General features: G+C 39.0%; 3 protein-coding genes across 4 annotated transcripts; all 3 read right to left on the bottom strand.

The window, feature by feature from the left end:
• Window positions 1–74: 74 nt before the first annotated feature.
• On the bottom strand, window positions 75–2720 carry LOC133421723 (zinc finger protein 37 homolog). Its single transcript, XM_061711460.1, has 2 exons — window positions 2457–2720; window positions 75–1411 (listed from the first exon to the last, which is right to left on the bottom strand). The coding sequence occupies exons 1-2, from the start codon at window positions 2626–2628 to the stop codon at window positions 378–380; spliced, it is 1206 nt and encodes a 401-aa protein (XP_061567444.1). The 5' UTR covers window positions 2629–2720; the 3' UTR covers window positions 75–377.
• LOC133421724 (zinc finger protein 501-like) lies at window positions 144–25401 on the bottom strand. Of its 2 annotated transcripts, XR_009770694.1 has the most exons (3): window positions 25150–25401; window positions 19979–22218; window positions 144–173 (listed from the first exon to the last, which is right to left on the bottom strand). XR_009770694.1 is itself a non-coding variant. In XM_061711462.1 (2 exons), the coding sequence occupies exons 1-2, from the start codon at window positions 25319–25321 to the stop codon at window positions 21206–21208; spliced, it is 1185 nt and encodes a 394-aa protein (XP_061567446.1). In that variant the 5' UTR covers window positions 25322–25401; the 3' UTR covers window positions 19875–21205. The 2 variants fall into 2 exon arrangements, 1 of the variants encoding a protein (XP_061567446.1); XM_061711462.1 differs by lacking the exon at window positions 144–173 and having other exon boundaries at window positions 19875–22218.
• On the bottom strand, window positions 4170–6178 carry LOC133421725 (zinc finger protein 180-like). The gene is made up of 2 exons (XM_061711463.1): window positions 5952–6178; window positions 4170–5502 (listed from the first exon to the last, which is right to left on the bottom strand). The coding sequence occupies exons 1-2, from the start codon at window positions 6112–6114 to the stop codon at window positions 4571–4573; spliced, it is 1095 nt and encodes a 364-aa protein (XP_061567447.1). The 5' UTR covers window positions 6115–6178; the 3' UTR covers window positions 4170–4570.
• Window positions 25402–26245: the final 844 nt, after the last annotated feature.

Here is a 26245-nt window from a genome sequence, read left to right as displayed (position 1 = left end):
GAAAAAGGACGTGTGAGAGAGACTTTGTAGATGAACGAAATAAACTGACACGTTCAAAGAAACTTCAGCACATACTAACAGCTCTTTATTTGCACCGTGGAGGCAAGATACCAACAGCAACAAATAATACGATTATAAAAAGGAGCAGGGATTCAAACAACCTCAATGCAGAACTTTAAAAAAAGTACACAACCACATCGTTCCCTCTGCGTCAAGTTGATGGAGAAGCATAAATCCGGGTTGAACCTGCAACCCTTGTGGGGAGGGGATTAGGCTCATCAGCCACAGCAAGTGGTGGTTGGATTTCTTCGTCTCTTCTTCTGTGGGTCAGACAGGAGTGGACAGCTGCCCCCGGAGGACAACATGAGCTTTATTTGTCACGAATCACCAGACTTGTCCTGGGGGTGATTTTTCATGTGACTCAGCAAATCAATTGCCTGGGTAAAACCTTTGTTGCACGTCTGGCACAAATACAGCTTCTCGCCCGTGTGCGTGGTTATGTGGCGTTTCAGATTTGATGAATTATTAAAGGTTTTGCCGCAGGTGTTGCACAGGTACGGCTTTTCGCCGGTGTGGGTCCTCGAGTGAACCAGCAGGGTGAAACGTTGCCTGTAACTTTTTCCACATGTGCTGCAGACGTAGGGCTTCTCACCCGTGTGCATGGTTACGTGTCGTTTAAGAGACGAAATGTCAGTAAAGGTTTTGCCGCAGGTGTTGCACTGGTACGGCCTTTCACCCGTGTGGGTCCTTGAGTGAATCAGCAGGCTGGAATGGTGCATGTAACTTTTTCCACATGTAGTGCAGACGTAGGGCTTCTCGCCCATGTGGATCATTTTATGCTTCTTGAGCGTTGATGGTTTTTTAAATGATTTTCCGCAGGTGTTGCACAGGTACGGCCTTTCGTCAGTGTGGATCCTCATGTGTTCCACTAAAATACTACTTTTACTGAACTCTTGCCTGCAAGTTCTGCAAGAAAATGCCTTCTTCCCTGTGAGGGTCCAAGTCAGCTTTGATTTACAGTTGCTGTCTGACGGGACAGCAGTGTCTTCGTGGTCACCGTGTCGTCTCATTGGCTCCAGATCTGCAGTTTTACTGGAGTCTGAGCGTAAACTTTCAGTTCCTTCCTCATCTTCGTTTTGAGCTTCAGGAGAAGTGTGAAACAGCAGCTGGTCACAGTTTGGTCCTGGTACACCATTTTCAACTTTCACATCAGCGAGATTGACCAATGAGACATCCACCTCTACGTCCTCCTGCTTCATCTCCTGAACGCTGGCGTCTTTCTCCAGTTCTGTAGTCTGTGGATTCCCTGGTTCCTCCTGGTCCGGGCTGCAGCTCCTCTCCAGGTTATCGAGGTGCTGGTCACTGAAAACCCCGTCCTCCTCCACCTTACAAACATTTTCTCCTGGGAGGTCTGGAATTACAAAAAGGGAAAAAAATAAGTGTTGATTGTTTGGTTGTATTTGTGAGGTTTAAAGTTTGTCCTGAACCTTCGGTCTTCCCCTTCATCCAACTACAAGTACTGCATATGAACTCCTATATGAACATCCTCCAACGATGCTCATCATCGGGTTGTAATTGTAGTTGTGAAGAGGGGTATATGAGGTATTGGGTGAAATTATGGGAGAATTCATTGTTATAGTCTCTGAAAAAACAGAACTTGAAGCAAAAAAGGCGATTGCCTTTTTTAGAAAAGTAAGGTGTTTGAAGTTTAGATGTTAATATTTCAATATTTGTACAGTAAAGTTGTTTGAAATTCAGCATGCTTGTAGTGATTGTAGTTGTGAAGAGGGCTATATGGGGTATTGGGTAATATTATGGGAGAATTAATTTTTATAGTCTCTGCAAAACAGAACGTGAAGCAAAAAAGGCGATTGACCTTTGTAGAAAAGTAAAGTGTTTGAAGTTTAGATGTTAATATTTCAATTTTTCCACAGTAAAATTGTTTGAAATTCAGCATGCTTGTAGTAATTGTAGTTGTGAAGAGGGCTATATGAGGCATTGGGTGAAATTATGGGAGAATACATTTTTATAGTCTATGCAAAACAGAACCTGAAATAAAAAAAATAAGTGTTTCAACCTTTTCTTTCACAGTAAGAGTGTGTAAATATAACGGTGGAAGTATGGGTGTAATCAAGGTAATGAAAAGTATATATGGAAAAAAAAACATCTGCATTATCTCAAACTCAGTACTTCATATTTTTCCGTTTCTGAGCCGCTTTCATTCATTTGCCGTAAAGGCTGGAATAGGAGCACATGAACATTTAGGAGCGGCTGATTTGACCACGTAATGACAGCTGATTGACCGCAGTATCAGCAGCTGGTTGAGCTGGGGAGCGTCCCATTTAGTTCGTTTGCTTCATCACCACGGCTTTTAACTCCAAATAAACTCTAAATAAAGGGATCCTGTAGGAGTCATACTCATGTGTTCATTCATTCAACTTTACAGAGTTACGTACCGATTCTGTTTAGTCTGATTTCAGGTTTCCAGGCGAGGTCCACCAGTCTGCGCTGACGGTCCAGCTCTTCTTCATACTCCAAGATGTTTTTTTCAAACACTGAGAATATTTCTACAGCAGCTGCTGTTAGTCGCTGACCGATAAACTCTCTCAGATGATTAACTTTAGACATTGTTGAAGAGAAAAAAGAAAGTAAACAACAGAACCGTCCTCAAATGAATCTCTGCTCACGTGTTCCGTGTTCGCTCAAAACATCCGCTCTTCAGCCGGTGTTACAATCTGGAGTTCCGGTAGAGCTCACGGTTCTACGTATAGTTCCTACTCGCAGTTACAGTAAGTATTTAATTTACCAACGAAAATAATTAAACCAAACATCGCTTGAATGAATGCTTAAAAGGTCCCCTTTAAAATGATACCAAAGACAATATTGTGAAACATTGACAGATATCCTACATGACTCTAAACCAAGATATGCACCAGCATCTAAAATGTAATTTTCTGAAGGGGCTGGGTAACTTCATGAGCTGATAACTCTGATCCAGCTGCCACTCAGGAAGGGTTATCATACCAAAATATAATCTATAGACATGGATCTTTTCAAAAATCCCAGGTAAGTTTGGTCACCTTGAGTGGTGCTGACAAGTGAAATTTTGGGTTCTGGCCCATGGACTCTAAAGGACAAAAGTGCATCTCCATTTGATGACATTTCTCTTTTGACATTGTTTTCTGAGCTAAATGCCGGTTGTACTGATCACGCTGTACCAATAATCTGCGTCACTGACAACTTTTCTCTTGTTGATGCACTAAAGTCTTTTTTTATTTGTGTTTTTATTATTATTATTACGATAGATTGTTCACTCTTGGGTTTATGTTGACCTTTTATAACTCACCACTAGGGGGCACTGCTGCTCTTTCTACATATGGAGAGTGTAATATTCCAGAATTATAAAGTATAAAATAATTGATGAATCTAAAATGAAAACTTAATTACATTTTTCATTATTATTTCTGACTAAATATAAACGGATATCAATAAAACAACATGGATCATTTGAATTGCCTTGTTTTGACTCAGTTTGTCCCATGAATTATCACGATAATCTGAAGTACGTGCAGCTCAGATTTTAAAATGCATAAAGCCTTTTACAGTTTTCAGCGAACTATGTAACATCGCAATATAACGCAAAATTTGGATACGCTATATCGTATTGTATCGAGACTCAAGTACCGTGATGTGTATCCCACATCACTCATTTCCTCATGCATTTGCAAACCAAATGGTCTTGTTTTCTAAATCAATAAAAACATTTTAAAGGAGATATAAAAGCAAACCATACCTGACTGCACCGACTTCTGAAATCTCCAAGGTTTTTTGTTGAATGCTGCAAACATTAAAGTTTATAAAATGGTGACAGATGGTTGGCTGTTCTGTTTCTGATTTGTTAATGGTTGCGTTTCTTCTTTTGTCCTCGTTTCTCTGCAGATTCTTCATGTTTTTCAGAGGAAAGTTGTAAAAACTGAACATGTAAAAATATAAAACTTGGACTAACCTCAGAACGGAGCAGATGGAGAGAGTTTAACAACATGGAGCTGGAGATTAACTTTACAAAGAGAATGTGAGTGAAGAAGAAACAGACGGGAAAAAGGACGTGTGAGAGAGGCTTTGTAGATGAACGAAATAAACTGACACGTTCAAAGAAACTTCAGCACACACTAACAGCTCTTTATTTGCACCGTGGAGACGGCAAGTTACCAACAGCAACAAATAATATGATTATAAAAAGGAGCAAGGATTCAAACAACCTCAATGCAGAACTTTAAAAAAATTAAACAACCACATCGTTCCCTCTGCGTCAAGTTGATGGAGAAGCATAAATCCGGGTTGAACCTGCAACCCTTGTGGGGAGGGGATTAGGCTCATCAGCCACAGCAGGTGGTGGTTGGACTTCTTCATCTCTTCTTCTGTGGGTCAGACAGGAGTGGACCCCGGAGGACAACATTAGCTTTATTTATCACGAATCACCAGACTTCTTCTCCGCATGATTTTTCATGTGTCTCAGTAAATCAATTCTGAAGCTAAAACCTTTGTTGCACGTCATGCACAAATACCGCTTCTAGACCGTGTGCGTGGTTATGTGGCGTTTCAGATTTGATGAATTAGTAAAGGTTTTGCCGCAGGTGTTGCACAGGTACGGCTTTTCACCGGTGTGGGTCCTCGAGTGAACCAGCAGGGTGAAACGTTGCCTGTAACTTTTTCCACATGTTGTACAGACGTAGGGCTTCTCGCCCATGTGGATCATTTTATGCTTCTTGAGCGTTGACGGTTGTTTAAAGGATTTTCCGCAGGTGTTGCACAGGTACGGCCTTTCACCTGTGTGGGTCCTTGAGTGAATCACCAGGCCGGAATGTTGCCTGAAACTTTTTCCACATGTTTTGCAGATGTAGGGCTTGTCGCCCGTGTGTGTGATTATGTGGCTTTTAAGATGTGATAAATTAGAAAAGGCTTTTCCGCAGGTGTTGCACAGGTACGGCCTTTCGCCAGTGTGGATCTTCATGTGTTCCACTAAATTACCCTTTTTACTGAACTCTTTCCTGCAAGTTCTGCAAGAAAATGCCATCTTCCCCGTGAGGGTCCAAGTCAGTTTTGATTTACAGTTGCTGTCTGACGGGACAGCAGAGTCTTCGTGGTCACTGTGTCGTCTCATTGGCTCCAGATCTGCAGTTTTACTGGAGTCTGAGCGTAAACTTTCAGTCCCTTCCTCCTCTTCGTTTTGAGATTCAGGAGAAGTGTGCAACATCAGCTGGCCACAGTTTGGTCCTGGTTCACCATTTTCAACTTTCACATCAGCGAGATTGACCAATGAGACATCCACCTCTACGTCCTCCTGCTTCATCTCCTGAACGCTGGAGTCTTCCTCCAGTTCTGTAGTCTGTGGATTCCCTGGTTCCTCCTGGTCCGGGCTGCAGCTCCTCTCCAGGTTATCGAGGTGCTGGTCACTGAAAACCCCGTCCTCCTCCACCATACAAACATTTTCTCCTGGGGGGTCTGGAATCACAAAAACGGAAAAAAATAAGTGTTGATAGTTTGGTTGTATTTGTGAGGTTTAAAGTTTGTCCTGAACCTTTGGTCTTCCCCTTCATCCAACTACAAGTACTGCATATGAACTCCTATATGAACATCCTCCAACGATGCTCATCATCATGTTTTTTGCCAGTGTCATCTCATATCTTACATGGAAATCTGCATCTTTTCTACAAAAGTGTAAAGCATGAAATAACAACGAATCTACCATGAAAGGCAGCAACAAGTAAACAGAACAAGTTAGTTCGGGATGTTTCCTAATCCACATCAGCAGCTGGTTGAGCTGGGGAGCGTCCCATTTAGTTCGTTTGCTTCATCACCACGGCTTTTAACTCCAAATAAACTCTAAATAAAGGGATCCTGTAGGAGTCATACTCATGTGTTCATTCATTCATCTTTACAGAGTTACGTACCGATTCTGTTTAGTCTGATTTCAGGTTTCCAGACGAGGTCCACCAGTCTGCGCTGACGGTCCAGCTCTTCTTCATACTCCAAGATGGTTTTTTCAAACACTGAGAATATTTCTACAGTTAGTCGCTGACCGATAAACTTTCTCAGGTGATTAACTTTAGACATTGTTGAAGAGAAAAGAGAAAGTAAACAACAGAACCGTCCCCCACAAAGGAATCACTGCTCACGTGTTCCGTGTTCGCTCAAAACATCCGCTCTTCAGCCGGTGTTACAATCTGGAGTTCCGGTAGAGCTCACGGTTCTACGGATAGTTCCTACTCGCAGTTCCAGTAAGTATTTAATTTACCAACGAAAATAATTAGAACAAAATGCATACAACATTTTTTTCATCACTGGTTTACTACTACTTCTGTCATTTAGCAGACACTTTAATCCAAAGCGACTTACATCCGAGAAAACAACACAAGCAAGAAGGTTTAGATGGAGTTTTATTTTTCCCGACACAATGAGAGCTGAGACAAATTTATATAGTTAATAGTTAGTTAATATTTATTTATTTCGGTCAATCACAAACAAAAATCAACAAACAAGATAACACAGGTTTTTCCCTGGTCAACATTGTGATTATTTGACCGAAAAGGTCTGGGCTTGAAGCATAAAGCTTTTCTTGCCCACCTTTTAACTGAATACAAAGTATACAAAGTGTATACAAAAAAACAAAAAAAACAAATGAAGTATCATAAGTCTACACAAAATAATAATAATAGTAATAATAATAATAATAATAATAATAATAATAATAATAATAATAACAATGATGATAATAATAATAATAATAATAATAATAATAATAATAATAATAATAATAATAATAATAATAATAATAATAATAATAATAATAATAGCAATAATATGATAATAATAATAATAATGATAGCTCTGAAAACAGAAAGTGAAAAGATGGTAAAAAAAACCCGGCAAAACCAATGTAAGTTGTCATTTTATCTCATGCATGTGTGCATTCTTCTTTGTTTGCTTATTGTGTTTCTATATATGTGTCCATTACCTTTGCTTTGAATAGTATCTTGTATGCTTTTATTGAATTTGCTAGTTTAAGGTCATTTTCTAATGAGTTCCACAGTTTTACTCCTAAAACGGATATACATCTTCCCTTTGCATTTGTTCTAACTGTTGTTGTGTCAAACATTGCAGTTCCCCTGAGGTCGTGTTTGCCTTCTCTTAGCTTGAACAGTTCCTGCATGCAGCCTGGAAGTAAATTGTTATAAGCCTTGTATATTGTAACAGTGGTGTTCAGATTAACTATGTCCTGGAATTTAAGTGTATTGTTTTGAATGAAAAGTGGGTTTGTTGGTGCAAGATAATCAGCCAAGTTTACAATTCTAATTGCTTTTTTTTGTAAAATATAAATGGGTTGAATTATTGATTTGTACGTATTCCCCCACACTTCCACACAATAAGTCAGGTATGGGAGTAGTAGGGATCTGTATAGTGTTTGTAATGATCTTTTATTTATAATACCTTTCATTTTATATAATATAGCTATTGTTTTAGATCATTTTCTTTTTAAGGTATTAATATATGGCTTCCATATGAGTTTTTCATCAATAGTTATTCCTAAAAATGTAGTAGTGTTTGTTTGTTCTAGTTTTTTGTTATTAATAATTAGGTTTATTGGAACATTTATCATTTTGTTGCCAAAAACAATGAATTTGGTTTTACTGATATTTAATGATAACTTATTTATTTTAAACCATTTATTCATTATGTTGAGGTCCTTCTGTACTGCATGCAGGAGCTGCTCAAGATCTGTACCAGATAAGTACAGGCTTGTGTCGTCTGCAAATAAGACACACTGCATGTTTCGTAGGGCTTTACATATATCATTTATATATAGGATAAATAATTTTGGCCCTAGTACAGAGCCTTGAGGAACTCCAAAAGTTATTTCTAAGGGTTCCGACTCGACTCCGTTTAGGCTAACAAATTGCATTCTTTTATCTAAATAGCTTTCCAGCCAAGAGAGGGCAATACCCCTGATTCCATATCGATATAATTTTTTTAATAGTATTTTATGATCTATTGTGTCAAATGCTTTTTTTAAGTCAATGAAGACTCCCACAGTGTATTGTTTATTGTCTATTGCTTTAGATATGTTTTCTACCAGTTCTATAACTGCCATTGAGGTTGATCTGTTGGTCCTGAATCCATATTGGTTATTACTTAGTTTCAATGAAGCTATCAAGTCTTGCTACAAAAAGTTTTTTCTAGAATTTTGGAGAATTGTGATAAGAGTGATATCGGTCTATAGTTTGTGTATAGTTGTTTGTCTCCACTTTTGTATATTGGTACTATTTTAGCTGTTTTCATTTTATTTGGAAAGATACCTGTTAAGAGTGATTGGTTGCAAATATGGGTAAAAGGTTTTACAATAGTATCAATTATATTTTTGACTAAAGTCATGTCTATATATGTATAGTAAGTTGATTTTTTATTTTTCAGATTGTTAACAATTTTCGATATTTCTTGTTCATTAACGCTAGCAATGAAGATGGAGTGTGGATTATGATAAGCCTCTGATTATTAATATCAATAAATCTAAAAAATATTTTTTAAATTCATGTGTACTTTATTATTTGTCACAAAACATTTATGTTGTTATGAAACTTTTAACTTGGACCTTTTACGCAATGGGCCTCAAAATAATACATATGGTAATTCTTTCAGACATTAAAACATTTAAACATCCAACTTAGTTTACTTCAGCTCTTCCAGAAAGTGGATTTATTATTGACGTGCACATGCAGGACTCATGAGTCTCCGTTTGGCATTAAAATAAAAAGTAAGTTAAGTCAGAGGGAAGGTAAACTTCAGATGGTACGACCAGAGGGAACACAGGAAATTAAATGAAGATCAATTAACATGATTTTGGTATGAAATATAGATATACAAGACACATTTAAAGTTGCAATTCCCAATATTTGACCACTAGAGGGCCTAAAGTTCCCAAACTAACCCTGAAACTCAGAATGACGGTTCATTCATCTGTTGTATAATGTTGACCTTGTTTTTACATTTACTCACAATATCTATGATTTCTCTCTCCTCCACAGCTGTGAGAAACATTGAATCTGGATTTCTACTTATTAATGTTTCCTTCCAGCCATCAGCTGATCCAGGATCACACATTTTTTCTGCCAGCTTTGGTCCAACAATCACAAAATACCAGTTAAAATGATTAACCACCTCATTCATATCATTAATAACTTCATCGTTACTGGTTAAATATTGTGGATAATTAGTCTTTGTGGAACTTTTCCTAATGGCATCGTTCAATATATTCCAAATACCTTTAACGTTATTTTTAGTCGTTATTCATGAAGGAATTCATGTCCCTCTCCATGAAGAACAAGTGTTCTCGGCCCTGAAGCAGCAAAGTCCTCCCTCCATTATCATATTATTATTGTAATTATCGTTGAGTTTGCACTTTGAAAGAGATGGAAAATGGACTGGTACCAAATGGACATGAATGCACACCATTATTTATTGCAACTGTGTGGTTATAGAAATAAAAGAATTCAGTATATGTTTAAAGTAGATACTGGTCTAAATCTTACATTTAACATTACGGTAAATATGTAGAATCATAAAAGGATTAATGAAAATAAAAACTGAGGTCATGATTTTGTATTTTCTTTTATAGAAATCTAATTAATTTTTCAAAATTATACTTATTTGAATTAAGTCAGATGTGTTTAAGATCTTAAAAATGTTGACATTGCATTTGTTTAAATTCTTATACATTTATCTAACATTTTACTTAAGTTTTAGGCATTATGTAGAATTTCTTAATATCATTAATCTCCACAACTCAAAATACTAATTAGTTCACTAAACTTTTTTTCAGTTCAATTCAAGTAACAGTTTTTAAGGTGAAGTGTGAAATGTTCAAAATAAAATAAATTGGGACATGCCGGCAAAGCTGCAGGAAAATAGAAGAACTGGTGTAACGTGGAGCTGCTGGAGCAGCTGAGGTGCCGGTAACAGCAGCAGTTGAAGATCTTCTAGTCCAGGCTCAGGCCTCCAGCCCTGACATGTGTGAGGATGCTTTTGTGACTAAGGACGTGTCATTTCATGAAGCCATGACCAGTGAAATAACAAACGATCAAAATGACGTGTTTGAGGAAGTTGAGGATAAATAGTCCATGGGCCAGACCAGATATCAGTACCACTCAAAGTCACACAATTTGCTTATAATTTTTTTTAAATATCCATGTCTGTAGATGCTATTTTGGTATGATAACCCTTCCTGAGTGGCAGCTGTATCGTCCTGTATTTGCATGATAAAGACCAGTTTGTGACATTAGTGGCTGTTATAGTTTCATAGGAGCCCAATGATGCTCTTCTAGTTTAAGGCTCACAATGACCTGCAACAATGATATGTAACAATGCACAAAAGTGCATCTCCACTTTTCAACTTCATTTGATGACATTTCTCTTTCGACATTGTTTTCTGAGCTAAATGCCGGTTGTACTGATCACGCTGTACCAATAATCTTCGTCACTGACAACTTTTCTCTTGTTGATGCACTAAAGTCTTTTTTTATTTGTGCTTTTATTATTATTATTACGATTGTTTGTTCACTCTTGGGTTTATGTTGACCTTTTATAACTCACCCCTAGGGGGCACTGGTGCTCTTTCTACATATGGAGAGTGTAATATTCCACAATTATAAAGTATAAAATAATTGATGAATCTAAAATGAAAACTTAATTACATTTTTCATTATTATTTCTGACTAAATATAAACGGATATCAATAAAACAACATGGATCATTTGAATTGCCTTGTTTTGACTCAGTTTGTCCCATGAATTATCACGATAATCTGATGTACGTGCAGCTCAGATTTTAAAATGCATAAAGCCTTTTACAGTTTTCAGCGAACTATGTGTAACATCGCAATATAATGCAAAATTTATATACGCTATATCGTATTGTATCGACACTCAAGTATTGTGATGTAAAGTTCTGACCCACCAGTCTGGCCCTCGGCAGGAGGGTCCCCCCTTACGAGCCTGGTCCTGCTCAAGGTTTCTTCCCTCCTAAAGGGGAGTTTTTCCTTGCCACTGTTTGGCTTAAGGTTTTTCTCCCACTAGGGGAGTTTTTACCTGCCATTGTTTATGTAATAACTGCTCGGGGGTCATGTTCTGGGTATGGGTCTCTGTAAAGCGTCTAGAGACAACTCTGTTGTATTAGACGCTACATAAATAAAATTGAATTGAATTGATGTGCATCCCACATCACTCATTTCCTCATGCATTTGCAAACCAAATGTTCTTGTTTTCTAAATCAATAAAAACATTTTAAAGGAGATATAAAAGCAAACTATCTGATTTGCACAGACTTCTGAAATCTTCAAGGTTTTTTGTTGAATGCTGCAAACATTAAAGTTTATAAAATGGTGACAGATGGTTGGCTGTTCCGTTTCTGACTTTGTTGCGTTTCTTCTTTTGTCCTTGTTTCTCTGCAGTTTCTTCATGTTTTTCAGAGGAACGTTGTAAAAACTGAACATGTAAAAATATCAAACTTGGACTAACCTCAGAACGGAGCAGATGGAGAGAGTTTAACAACATGGAGCTGGAGATTAACTTTACAAAGAGAGACGAAGTAAGAGACGGGAAAAAGGACGTGTGAGAGAGGCTTTGTAGATTAACTAAATAAACTGACACGTTCAAAGAAACTTCAGCACACACTAACAGCTTTTTATTTGCACCGTGGGAGACGGCAAGTTACCAACAGCAACAAATAATGCGATTATAAAAAGGAGCAGGGAATCAAACAAACTCAATACAGAACTTTAAAAAATTACACAACCACATCGTTCCCTCTGCGTCAAGTTGATGGAGAAGCATAAATCCGGGATGAACCTGCAACCCTTGTGGGGAGGGGATTAGGCTCATCAGCCACAGCAGGTGGTGGTTGGACTTCTTCGTCTCTTCTTCTGTGGGTCAGACAGGAGTGGACAGCTGCCCCCGGAGGACAACATGAGCTTCATTTATCACGAATCACCAGACTTCTCTTCCGCGTGATTTTTCATGTGTCTCAGTAAATCAATTCTGCAGCTAAATCCTTTGTTGCACGTCATGCACAAATACCGCTTCTTGCCCGTGTGCGTGGTTATGTGGCGTTTAAGATTTGATAAACAAGTAAAGGTTTTGTTGCAGTAGTTGCACAGGTACGGCCTTTCGCCGGTGTGGGTCCTCGAGTGAATCTGCAGGGTGGAACGTAGACTGTAACTTTGGCCACATGTTTCGCAGATGTGCGGCTTCTCGCCCGTGTGTGTGGTTATGTGCCGTCTAAGAGCTGATAATTGAGTAAAGGCTTTTCCGCAGGTGTTGCACAGGTACGGCCTTTCACCAGTGTGGATCCTCAAGTGTTCCACTAAAACACACCTTTTACTGAACTCTTTCCTGCAAAAGCTGCAAGAAAATGCCTTCTTCCCCGTGTGGGTGCTGGTCAGCTTTGATTTACAGTTGCTGACTGACGGGACAGCAGTGTCTTTGTGGTCACTGTGTCGTCTCATTGGCTCCAGATCTGCAGTTTTACTGGAGTCTGAGCGTAAACTTTCAGTTCTTTCCTCATCTTTGTTTTCAGCTTCAGGAGAAGTGTGCAACAGCAGCTGGTCACAGTTTGGTCCTGGTTCACCATTTTCAACTTTCACATCAGCGAGATTGAGCAATGACACATCCACCTGTACTTCCTTGTGCTTCATCTCCTGAACGCTGGCGTCTTCCTCCAGTTTTATAGTCTGTGGATTCCCTGGTTCCTCCTGGTCCGGGCTGCAGCTCCTCTCCAGGTTATCGAGGTGCTGGTCACTGAAAACCCCGTCCTCCTCCACCTTACAAACATTTTCTTGTGGGAGGTCTGGAATTACAAAAAGGGGAAAAAATAAGTGTTGATTGTTTGGTTGTATTTGTGAGGTTTAAAGTTTGTCCTGAACCTTCGGTCTTCCCCTTCATCCAACTACAAGTACTGCATATGAACTCCTATATGAACATCCTCCAACGATGCTCATCAACATGTTTTTTGCCAGTGTCATCTCATATCTTACATGGAAACAGAGACGTAGGCATATTAGGGCCAGGGCGGGCCTAGGCCCGCCCACTTTTTTGATTGGCCCAGGGCCCGTCCCGCCCTGAGAAAACTTGCATGATTTTTCTCACTTTTTTTTTTTTTTATTATTGATATTTTTTATTCACTCATTAAAAAATATGCTTAACATTGACATTCCAAGCAAACAAAAACGTATAAAAATGTATTAATAATAAAAACGTTTTATTCTCTGTCAACTGTTACAACGGAACTAACTTTAGCAATGATTTTCCGGCAAACACTGCGTGCTGCGCTCGCTGCTGCTTAATTTTGTTTTCAGACAGCGTACACAATTAGCTAAGTTAGTCTTAGTATGTTTTATATTTATGTTCTCAGTTTGAATGAAATTCAAATTTATTATGTTTGACAGTTAATGTTTTAATGTTTTAATGGAATATAGGACACCTGTTTAATACTTTTTTATATGTAGGCTATGTTGTCATTAGGCCTATATTTTCAGATGTTCTAATTTTCATGAAATTCAAATGTTATATTTGACAATAAATGTGTTGTATCTTTACCTCTGCCTTTGCAGTTCTTTTGACATTAGCTGTACCAGGGGGAATATTAAACACCAGTTGTCTTTTTTTAATGGGGGAAATGTGTTTGCAAATCAACAATGCTCAATTTTGTATTAAATAATATTACAAGCATAGCTACGCTATAGAAAGTTAATGATGTACTGTAGTAGTCAGTCCACTGTGTCAGTGTGCACTTGAGGACAGCAGGGTGCGCTGTTTCACTTAAATAGGTCATAGAATCATTAACCTTAAAAGGAACCCTGGCTATTAAGACATGTAGGTCTTAAAAGATAAATGTTGGTATCAATTATAACAATGTGATATAAAAAACCTTTTTGATGTCTTCGTTTTTATAAATTTTGAAAATATAATTTAACCCGTAGGTCGCCATTGTTGTTTACATTCTGGGTAGTGACGTCAGACGGTGGCTCCTGCTAACCCCCGTACACTGTTTTGACACCCAGAAACAGATGAAACCACAGCTAAACAGGTGACGGCGCACCAGAAACACAGATCAAAACACAGCTAAACATTAAGGTGACGGCGCACCTACAAAAAAGTAAAAAAAAAAAAAAAAAAGTGCAGCCCCATACAGCATGAACTACAACACCATAAAACTCAGATAGACTAACCGACCACACGTTTCAACTAGCAGATAGCCGATGCTACAATAAAAACCCCAGCCAGATCTGGTGTCATTAAATTAAATAAAGATGTTCTTGCCTATTTGAAGCGAAGTCTGCCCCTCCCGTTTCGTCAAAGTCCCGGGCCAGTCCCCTCAGCCTCTGGTCTGTCATCACCCAGCACCGAGGCCGGTTTTAAGGGGGGGCAGGGGTGGGCTATGCCCACCCAAAACGTGCATATTGCCCACCGGCGTCTCCATCCCGGCGGCGTTGAGAGCGGAGAGCGGATGGCGGTGCGCTGCAGGCTCTAAAGCCCCGGCTACGCCGTCTACGGCGTAGGCTATGCCGGCTACGGCGTAGCCTACGCCGTCTACGCCGTAGGCTACGCCGTTGACGGCGTAGCCTAATGCACTGGTAAGATGCGCACGACATTGATCATTTTTGCAGATCTCCCGTGCATCACAGAACTTTGATCCAGTTTGCCTGAACCGAGACGTCTTATGGGCTCCCTCGTCAGCCTCCACGGCCGGGAGATGCTGCTCATCTATGTTTTAGATACCTGTCCCAGTTAAACTAACGCGGCTTATCTTCCCAGAGCCACCGGACTACGTCATCGCCCCCAGAATGCATTGCGCAGGTAAAACATGGCGCCTCCCGCAGGTCAAAATATGTGATAAACATTGTAGATTTTTAAAGCAATTAGATTATTTTATGTGTTTCTAACAACATATTTTAGTATAAGAGAACAATTGTGGCTAATTAGGGACTACATGTCTTAATAGCCAGAGTTCCTTTTAAGGTTGTGTCTGCTAGGCATTAGTGGATATTATATTGATTTTTCCTCTGGCAAAAGTTGGCCGCCCACTTTTCTTCAGGCCCGCCCTATTCAAAATTTCTGGCTACGTCCCTGCATGGAAATCTGCATCTTTTGTACAAAAGTGTAAAGCATGAAATAACAATGAATCTACCATGAAAGGCAGCAACAAGTAAACAGAACAAGTGAGTTCGGGATGTTTCCTAATCCACATCAGCAGCTGGTTGAGCTGGGGAGCGTCCCATTTAGTTCGTTTGCTTCATCACCACTGCTTTTAACTCCAAATAAACTCTAAATAAAGGGATCCTGTAGGAGTCGTACTCATGTGTTCATTCATTCATCTTTACAGAGTTACGTACCGATTCTGTTTAGTCTTATTTCAGGTTTCAGGACGAGGTCCAACAGTCTGCGCTGACGGTCCAGCTCTTCTTCATACTCCAAGATGGTTTTTTCAAACTCTGAGAATATTTCTACAGCAGCTGCTGTTAGTCGCTGACCGATAAACTCTTTCAGGTGATTAACTTTAGACATTGTTGAAGAGAAAAAAGGAAGTAAACAACAGAACCGTCCTCCTCAAATTAATCACTGCTCACGTTTTCCGTGTTCGCTCCATGGATGTATTATATAACTGGATACCGGATCGAAAATGGCCGCCCATTCATTTCAATGGAGTTTGCTCACCCAGCGCATCCGCCGAAAAAATTTCTGACTTCCTGGTTTACTTCCTGGTACACGGGCCCATAGAGCATGCGCAGTTGAGTCACCTCCCATGATGCTCTGGGGCCTCCCATCATGCCCCGGGGCAATGAGAACGAGCGCTGCGCGCTCTGGACAAGCGCTGCGCGCTCATGAGTCCTTCAGACCGGTAATGATAGATGTACACAATGAAATTAGGGATTTATAGGGCAAATCAACCGATGCTGTTCTCAAAGTCATGGTTATAGACTATACATGGTTCATTTGTGTGTTTTTTTAATTAAAGATAAAACGAGTCATTTTTATTTAAGATGAGACACCCCAGGTTAATAGGCTAAAATAGGATAAAAATGTAAATAGCAGGTATCACCATGAAACTTCCCAAGTTTATTACTTACATTAAGACAAATATTTTTTGTATTACAAGTTTTGTCAAGTATTATGTTTAAATGTGGTTAATTTACTGCGTTACACAGAGGCTACGCCGTAGGCTCCGCGGCTCCGCGCACCCTACGGCGTAGGAGCCGCGGACTGCCCACTGCCCACTGCCCTGCGGGCACTGCCCGGCTTCGCAGTGCCCGCGGAGCTGCGGAGGTGCAGCTTCCCCGGGAGCACTGTCATAAAATAAGCTGAGGATTAAGGGTTAAGATGATGTTAAACACATGACATCTAAAACTCCACGGCACCGTCGCAACAACTACGACACATCTCTCTCCCTGCACGTTTGCTCAAACCTGATGGAGGTCAGTTTTATTGTGAGGTGGGGATCTCACGCCACAAGCTCATTTTGTTAATATTGACCCTCATTTAGTCCCGTGCAGGGCGCTGCCTCCAAATGAAAGAGCAACAGAAGAATACATATTTGAAGTGCGTTAGGTGTGTGTGTGCAGGAGGATCTCAGTGGAAACACCCACATCTGCGCCTCCGCGGAGCCGCAGATGATCTACAGGATCATTAGAATGCTTATGAATGTGGTCGAAAACGCAGATCTTCGGTTATGTGTGGATGCAAATGTTTTTATAAACGGAGGGGGGGAAATATTCGTTTTTAAAAATACCCGGCTACGTGTGGACAGGGTCTTAGACTTGTGTTATTCCTGCCTGATATCTTATTTTCACAAACCACCGTTGGCTACAACGGAAATGTTTAAGTACAAGAATGACAAACCATTATTATTCTTGCTATTAAACATTTCTGTTTGGTGCAAATTGGCAATGCAATGTGTTTCTGAGTGATTATTCCGCCGAACGGCTTAGTTTCAGCCATCCTCGTTCCCGAGACACACACGACCGCGCTTTGCGAGTGCACGGCACAGCCGTGACGTCACGCCCAGAAAGAGACTTTTCTTTGACTTTTCTGGCCGTTATAAAACATTTTTGACGGATATAAAGTCCATGACTTAAAAATATAGAATACAAAGATTAGTAATTGGTGGTGATTACAGCTGGAGGTGTCCTGTGAACAGTTTTAGAGGCTTCTCTTTTACTATTGCGGTCTATGGGAAAAAAGCTTTCTGGGCCCCATGGGATTTTTTGTTGCAGTACCGCGGCTGGCCACTGGAAAAAATCGGCGTGCCTGCTGAGCGCGAGACTGGGGGCCTGGTTCGCTCCCGCTCAAAACATCCGCTCTTCAGCCGGTGTTACAATCTAGAGTTCCGGTAGAGCTCACGGTTCTACGGATAGTTCCTTCTCGCAGTTTCAGTAAGTTTTTCATTTACCGACGAAAATAATTAGAACAAAATGCATACAACATTTTTTCATCACTGGTTTACTACTACTTTTGTCATTTAGCAGACGCTTTTATCCAAAGCGACTTACATCTGAGAAAACAACACAAGCAAGAAGGTTTAGACGTTTTATTTTTAGTTTTATTTTTTCCGACACAATGAGAGCTGAGACAAATTTATATGATAAGCCTCTGATTATTAATATCAATAAATCTAAAAAATATTTTTTTAATTCAAGTGTACTTTATTATTTGTCACAAAACATTTATGTTGTTATGACACTTTTAACTTGGACCTTTTACGCAATGGACCTCAAAATAATACGTAGGCTATGGTAAGTATTTCAGACATTAAAACATTTAAACATCCAACTTAGTTTACTTCAGTGTTTCCAGAAAGTGGATTTATTATTGACGTGCACATGCAGGACTCATGAGTCTCCGTTTGGCATTAAAATAAAAAGTAAGTTAAGTCAGAGGGAAGGTAAACTTCAGATAGTACGACCAGAGGGAACACATGAAATGAAATGAGGATCAATTACGGTAACAGGATTTTGGTGTGAAATATATAGATATACAAGACACATTTAAAGTTGCAATTCCCAATATTTGACCACTAGCGGGCATAAAGTTCCCAAACTAACCCTGAAACTCAGAATGACGGTTCATTCATCTGTTGTATAATTACAGGACAAACCCTCCATGACGTCACCCACAGGTTTTCTGCAGGGGGTTTGAAGGGGTTGGATGACCTTGTTCTTACATTTACTTACAATATCTATGATTTCTCTCTCCTCCACAGCTGTGAGACATTGAATTTGGATTTCTACTTATTAATGTCTCCTTCCAGCCATCAGCTGATCCAGGATCACACATTTTTTCTGCCAGCTTTGGTCCAACACTCACAATAATACCAGTTGAAATGATTAACCACCTCATTCATATCATTAATAACTTCATCGTTATTGATTAAATATTGTGGATAATTAGTCTGTCTTGAACTTTTCTTAATGGCATTGTTCAATATATTCCAAATACCTTTAACGTTATTTTTAGTCCTTATTCATGAAGGAATTCATGTCCCTCTCCATGAAGAACAAGTGTTCTCGGCCCTGAAGCAGCAAAGTCCTCCCTCCATTATCATATTATTATTGTAATTATCGTTGAGTTTGCACTTTGAAAGAGATGGAAAATGGACTGGTACCAAATGGACATGAATGCACACCATTATTTATTACAACTGTGTGGTTACAGAAATAAAATAATTCAGTATATGTGTAAAGTAGATACTGGTCTAAATTTTACATTTAACATTACGGTAAATGTGTAGAATCATAAAAGGATTCATCAAAATAAAAACTGAGGTCATGATTTTGTATTTTCTTTTATAGAAATCTAATTATTTTTTCAAAATTATACTTATTTAAATTAAGTCAGATGTGTTTAAGATCTTAAAAATGTTGCATTTGTTTAAATTCTTATACATTTATCTAACATTTGACTTAAGTTTTAGGCATTATGTAGAATTTCTTAATATCATTAATCTCCACAACTCAAAATGGCCCGGGTTTCCCAGATCAGTTAAGTAGTTCTTAACAGCGAAAGACTTCTTTCAAACCATCTTAAGGAGCCTGTGAAAGAAGTCTTTCGCTGTTAAGAACTACTTAACTGATCTGGGAAACCGGGCCAATACTAATTAGTTCACTAAAAAATTTTTCAGTTCAATTCAAGTAACAGTTTTTAAGGTGAAGTGTGAAATGTTCAAAATAAAATAAATTGGGACATGCCGGCAAAGCTGCAGGAAAATAGAAGAACTGGTGTAACGTGGAGCTGCTGGAGCAGCTGAGGTGCCGGTAACAGCAGCAGTTGAAGATCTTCTAGTCCAGGCTCAGGCCTCCAGCCCTGACATGTGTGAGGATGCTTTTGTGACTAAGGACGTGTCATTTGATGAAGCCAAGACCAGTGAAATAACAAACTGGATCAAAATGACGTGTTTGAGGAAGTTGAGGATAAATAGTCCATGGGCCAGACCAGATATCAGTAGTGCAAACATTAAAGTTTATAAAATGGTGACAGATGGTTGGCTGTTCTGTTTCTGATTTGTTAATGGTTGCGTTTCTTCTTTTGTCCTCGTCTCTCTGCAGATTCTTCATGTTTTTCAGAGGAACGTTGTAAAAACTGAACATGTAGAAATATCAAACTTGGACTAACCTCTGAATGGAGCAGATGGAGAGAGTTTAACAACATGGAGCTGGAGATTAACTTTACAAAGAGAATGTGAGTGAAGAAAAAACAGACGGGAAAAAGGACGTGTGAGAGAGGCTTTGTAGATGAACTAAATAAACTGACACATTTAAAGAAACTTCAGCACATACTAACAGTTCTTTATTTGCACCGTGGAGACGGCAAGTTACCAACAGCAACAAATAATGCGATTATAAAAAGGAGCAGGGATTCAAACAAACTCAATGCAGAACTTTAAAAAAATTACACAACCACGTCGTTGCTGCGTCAAGTTGACGGAGAAGCATAAATCCGGATTGAACCTGCAACCCTTGTGGGGAGGGGATTAGGCTCATCATCAGTAGGGGTGTAACGATACACTAATCTCACAATACGGTACAATACACGATATTGAGGTCACGATAACGATACGATATTATTGCAGTATTTTTTTAATAACCTTGAATGAGGAACATATGACTGAAATTGTATTTTATTTGAAAGACAAAATACCAAACAATGCTATGCATTTGCCCTGTTGTTACAGTTTGTAATGCTTTATAACTGTTTAAGTTTTAAAGAGAAACTCAGGCCAACCATTTTCCACAAACTGAACTAAAAGTAAATGTCAGGTTTGCATTATGCATCTTCAGTTTCATACAATAAAAATATTTTTCCACAAACTGAATAGTTTCTCTCATGTATGATTTGACTTTTTTCTTTTCCAGAAATGTAACAACTAAAATTAAATAAATAAATAAAAGTAAATAATAACATACAATTTTACATCATAAACAAGATTGATTCATGCTCACCTTATAAGTGTAAGAGGAGATTTATTTTTGTTAAGAAGGTTATTTTGGTAATTCAGGGTTCATTATTTTATAAATATATTCTTTATATTCTGTAAATCAGGGACTATAATGACACTAGTCAGTTTATCTGTAGTGATTAGTCTGTTTTAGATTGGGCGGAGTGATACGCCACAGTACGGCACTAGGTGCTGTGTTGATGTTCTAAAATCCTACACTGTTGAGGGACATTAAAGTCCACTGGAACTCAGCAGAAGTTGTCCCGTGTTTATCCTACTCACGACCCGAAAAAAGATTAAATTTAATAAGGTATGGCTTAACTCTACACCAGACTTAAAAGTTCAGAGCTCAAAACCCTGCAAGAGCCCCGTGATCGGGACCACAAAAAGGTACTACTTTCTTCTGAGCGTAGTAGGATTTTGGTCCGCAGGTCGAGGCGCGGTCGTTACTAGTCAACACAATGGATTAATATTAATAACCCAATATTGCGATACACTTTGTCCCCTCCACGACACGTTTCGTGGCGTTCTTGTATCGAGAAATTTCGTGGCACGATATATTGTTACACCCCTACTCATCAGCCACAGCAGGTGGTGGTCGGACTTATTCGTCTCTTCTTCTGTGGGTCAGACAGGAGTGGACCCCGGAGGACAACATGAGCTCCATTTATCACGAATCACCAGACTTCTCTTCCGCGTGATTTTTCATGTGTCTCAGTAAATCACTTCTGAAGCTAAAACCTTTGTTGCACGTCATGCACAAATACCGCTTCTCGCCCGTGTGCGTGGTCATGTGGCCTTTAAGATTTGATGAGCTAATAAAGCTTTTGCTGCAGATTTTGCACAGGTACGGCCTTTCTCCGGTGTGGGTCCTCGAGTGAACCACCAGGGTTGAATAATCTGTGTAACTTTTTCCACATGTTTTGCAGATGTGGGGCCTCTCGCCCGTGTGCGTGGTTATGTGGCGTTTCATATTTGATAAACTAGTAAAGGTTTTGTTGCAGTAGTTGCACAGGTACGGCTTTTCGCCGGTGTGGGACCTCGAGTGAATCTGCAGGCTGGAACGTAGCCTGTAACTTTTGCCACATGTTTCGCAGATGTGGGGCTTCTCGCCCGTGTGCAGGGTTATGTGCCGTTTAAGAGCTGATAATTGAGTAAAGGCTTTTCCGCAGGTGTTGCACAGGTACGGCCTTTCACCAGTGTGGCTCCTCATGTGTTCCACTAAAACACACCTTTTACTGAACTCTTTCCTGCAAAAGCTACAAGAAAATGCCTTCTTCCCCGTGTGGGTGCTGGTCAGCTCTGATTTACAGTTGCTGTCTGACGGGACAGCAGAGTCTTCGTGGTCACCGTGCCGTCTCATTGGCTCCAGATCTGCAGTTTTACTGGAGTCTGAGCGTAATCTTTCAGTTCCTTCCTCATCTTTGTTTCGAGCTTCAGAAGAAGCAAACAGCAGCTGGCCACGATCCGGTCCTGTTTCACCATTTTCAAATATCTCATCAGCGAGATTGACCAATGAGACATCCACCTCTACTTCCTTGTGCTTCATCTTCTGAACGCTGGAGTCTTCCTCCAGTTCTGTAGTCTGTGGATTCCCTGGTTCCTCCTGGTCCGGGCTGCAGCTCCTCTCCAGGTGCTGGTCACTGAAAACCCCATCCCCGTCCTCCTCCACCTTACAAACATCTGGAATTACAAAAAGGGAAAAAAATAAGTGTTGATTGTTTGATTGTATTTGTGAGGTTTAAAGTTTGTCCCAATCTTTCGGTCTTCCGTTTCATCAAACTACAAGTACTGCATATGAACTCCTATATGAACATCCTCCAACGATGCTCATCATCGGGTTTTTTGCCAGTGTTATGGGCAGAAATATGTGCCACTAGAAACTGAATTTGAATAATTTATATTTGAATTTGAATTGCTCAACTTGAATAATTGCATTAAAAAACTGAATCTGAATCACATAATTTGAATTTTTATTGTTTAATTTGAATCATTGCATTGACAAACTGAATCTACATTCAGTTCTCACAATTCAAATTCAACTCTTGCAATTCAAGTTTACTGTGCCAGACATCTGGGTCTTTTGGAGGAAGAGCAATCGAGTGCAGATACAAAGAACTCCTTTTCACGTAGCCTACTATAACCTCTATTTTCTAACGATATAAACGACCAATGGAAGCTAGATATTTCGAAACCTATTGTGTTTTCTCCATTCTGTGTAAAAAGTGTAGATTTATATCTTGCCGTTTTGTAGAAAAATTTATGCTGAGGAGTGTGTGAAGATTTGCGGCAACGGGTGAAGCCTGAATTATGGTTCTGCGTTAAATCGTTAATGCGTTAATTTTCTGTGTGTGTGTGTTTTTTTAAGGTTGAGTCGGCCACAGAAGCTACAATGACTGAACTGATTGAGGAAATTTTCAGCGAAAACAGTTTGCTAAGTTCAGAAAATTGCATTCCTTTACTATGATACAGTATTTAAATCCAGGGAAAGACAACACTATTATCCCATTAAGATATCCACCACAGCCAATATTCTCATATCACAATATTGGTGTAATAGTGATATATTGCTCAGCCCTAGGGCTGTTCGATTAATCGATTTTAAATCGTAATCGCGATTATGTAATTAGAACGATGTTAAAACGTGAAAATCGCAAAATCGATTTTTCACTTTTTTTTTTACCTTGTCTGCACACATATTAATGATTGATACCATATTAATGATTGATGGAAATACCTCTCAATACCTGCGACAAGTGCCCCATGGGAGAGGCTCTTTAGTGTAGGAGGGGGCGTCGTTGCCACCGGGCATCCCTCAAGCCAGATGCCGTAGACCGGCTCGTGTTCCTTGCAAAAAACTTGCAAATGTGAATAGCAAATGTAATGACTGACATTACACACCTCTACCTCCTTCATGGGTTGCATTATTATTTAGCATGCAAAGACCCAGTTTAGTTTAATTAGAAAATGTCTTGTTTTATTTAATTGGAAATATAACTTACTGTATGTTTGCAAGTGCTGATTTGCTGATTTTTTTTTCCAGAGATAAAACTTTATATTTTATTATATTTTTTAAAACTTTTTTTCAACTTATTTTACAGAGTTTTGCACTTTATTCATTCATTTTTGGTTTAATAAGAGCAAAGTTTGCACTTAAAGCCCAATGGGGCAAATGTTCAATAAAAAAACAGCATATTTGAAATCATTTCTTTGCCTTTTGTCAATTCACAAAATAATCGTAATCGTAATCGAAAATCGGATTTTGAGAGAAAAAAAAAAAAATCGAGATTTTTTTTTTGGGCAAAATCGAACAGCCCTACTCAGCCCTATCTGTAAATATATATATATATATATATATATATATATATATTGATGTTTAAAGCACAGCTCATTGAATCAGGACACCTGTAATATGACATGTATTGAATCAAAATATTGCTGCCAATACACAGCACATAAAGTATGACACTATTGAGTTCCACCCTCAGTGCAAGGTGAACATCCCTAAGTTTTCTCTGACTTTCTTGACCAAATCCCATATCCAGCAAATAAAGTAATAATTAATGTTTTGCTTAAAGGTATAGTTGGTCACACACTCCTCAGCAGAAATTTTTCTACAAAACGGCAAGATATAAATCTACACTTTTTACACAGAATGGAGAAAACACAATAGGTTTCCAAATATCTAGCGTCCATTGGTCGTTTATATCCCTGAAAGAAAATAGAGGTTATAGTAGGCTACGTGAAAAGTTGAGCAATTCAAATTCAAATATAAATTATTCAAATTCAGTTTCTCGTGGCACATATTTCTGCCCATTCAGTGTCATTCTCATATCTTACACGGAAATCTGCATCTTTTCTACAAAAGTGTAAAGCATGAAATAACAATATGGTCCAGAGTCTGAATCGACCATGAAAAGTGGTATTTCTGCCGCTTTGCCAAAAAATGCTACCTAATGGTTTTCTAGTTAATTCTAAACTGACAGTTTTACATTTCATGATTCACACGCAGCAACACGAAATCCTTTATTAAATGTGTCATTAATTAATTAAATGCAGTTTTACATTTCATAATTCACACGCAACACAAAATCATTAATTAAATGTGTCATTAATTAATTAAATGCTGAAATAATAAATATTTTTTTTTATTTAAAATGAATTGTATTTTAATTAATTAATGACATATTTAATTCTAATTTTAATTAATTAATGACACATTTAATTAATGATATATTTCATTCCCATTTTTATGAATTAATGATGTATTTACAAAAAATCCTCCATAATTTTGAAGGATCAAATACTCAACATCCCATATTATCAATTTTACATCGTGCAAGAAATGATGCACTTTGAAAATGACATGCGCATGCGCAGAACCAAAGAGCCGCATTTCTGGGCAGGTAGCAGAAATGGGCAGAACTGCGGCACCAAGTAAACAGAACAAGTTAGTTCGGGATGTTTCCTAATCCACATCAGCAGCTGGTTGAGCTGGGGAGTTTCCCATTTAGTTCGTTTGCTTCATCACCACGGCTTTTAACTCCAAATAAACTCTAACCTGTAGGAGTCATACTCATGTGTTCATTCATTCATCTTTACAGAGTTACGTACCGATTCTGTTTAGTCTTATTTCAGGTTTCCAGGCGAGGTCCAACAGTCTGCGCTGACGGTCCAGCTCTTCTTCATACTCCAAGATGGTTTTTTCAAACACTGAGAATATTTCTACAGCAGCTGCTGTTAGTCGCTGACCAATAAACTCTCTCAGATGATTAACTTTAGACATTGTTGAAGAGAAAAAAGGAAGTAAACAACAGAACCGTCCTCCTACAAGGAATCACTGCTCACGTGTTCCGTGTTCGCACAAAATCTTCCGCCGGTGTTACAATCTGGAGTTCCGGTAGAGCTCACGGTTCTACGGATAGTTCCTACTAGCAGTTCCAGTAATGTAAGTATTTAATTTACCGACGAAAATGAATAAAATGCATACAACATTTTTTTCATCACTGGTTTACTACTACTTCTGTCATTTAGCAGACGCTTTTATCCAAAGCGACTTACATCCGAGAAAACAACTCAAGCAAGAATGTAGCTGTCTTAATAAGCCAGAAATGGTAATTTGTTATATTTTTGTTTTATTGGGTTTCTAAAATAATAATATGTACCATATGTGTTTCTTTTGAGCAATATTGTATCTGTGGGTGTGTATGTCCTTCAGTACTTCAGTACCTGCTGTAGGGGGCAGCAGAGGCAGGCCTCCTCCTAATTGGTGCTGGGCTAATTGAGTGCACCTGATGAGCCGAGCTCATTCTGAACTGAGCTTCAGTGGTGGTAGCAGTTCATGTGTTGAACAAGAGTTGCCGTAAAATGAATAAAACAACTTTAACTATCCTAAAAACGTGGTAGAAGGCTTACACGGTACGTTTGTATACATATTTATTTAATTTCATTGTTTGCTTAAAGATGTAAAGATTTCATTCAACGTGTTAAAAATGTATTATTTGTTTGTTTGCAGTTTTTCACGTTGTCTGTGGGGAAATAAAATACCTTCAGATGTCAGTGGAGCGTTGTCTTTATCTACCATTTTAAGAAGATTTAGGAGCAGTTACAGTGAAAAACGTGGCCACCGACGCCGGAGGGGGAAGACTAATTCCTGGCGCAAACACTCAGCATCCACCTCCTCGTATCGGCGGCGGGTTCCAGGACAAGT

This window comes from Cololabis saira, chromosome 21 (genome assembly GCF_033807715.1).
Source record: "Cololabis saira isolate AMF1-May2022 chromosome 21, fColSai1.1, whole genome shotgun sequence".
In the NCBI taxonomy this organism is placed as follows: Eukaryota; Metazoa; Chordata; class Actinopteri; order Beloniformes; family Belonidae; genus Cololabis; species Cololabis saira.
This window is presented reverse-complemented; position numbering and strand designations above follow the sequence as displayed.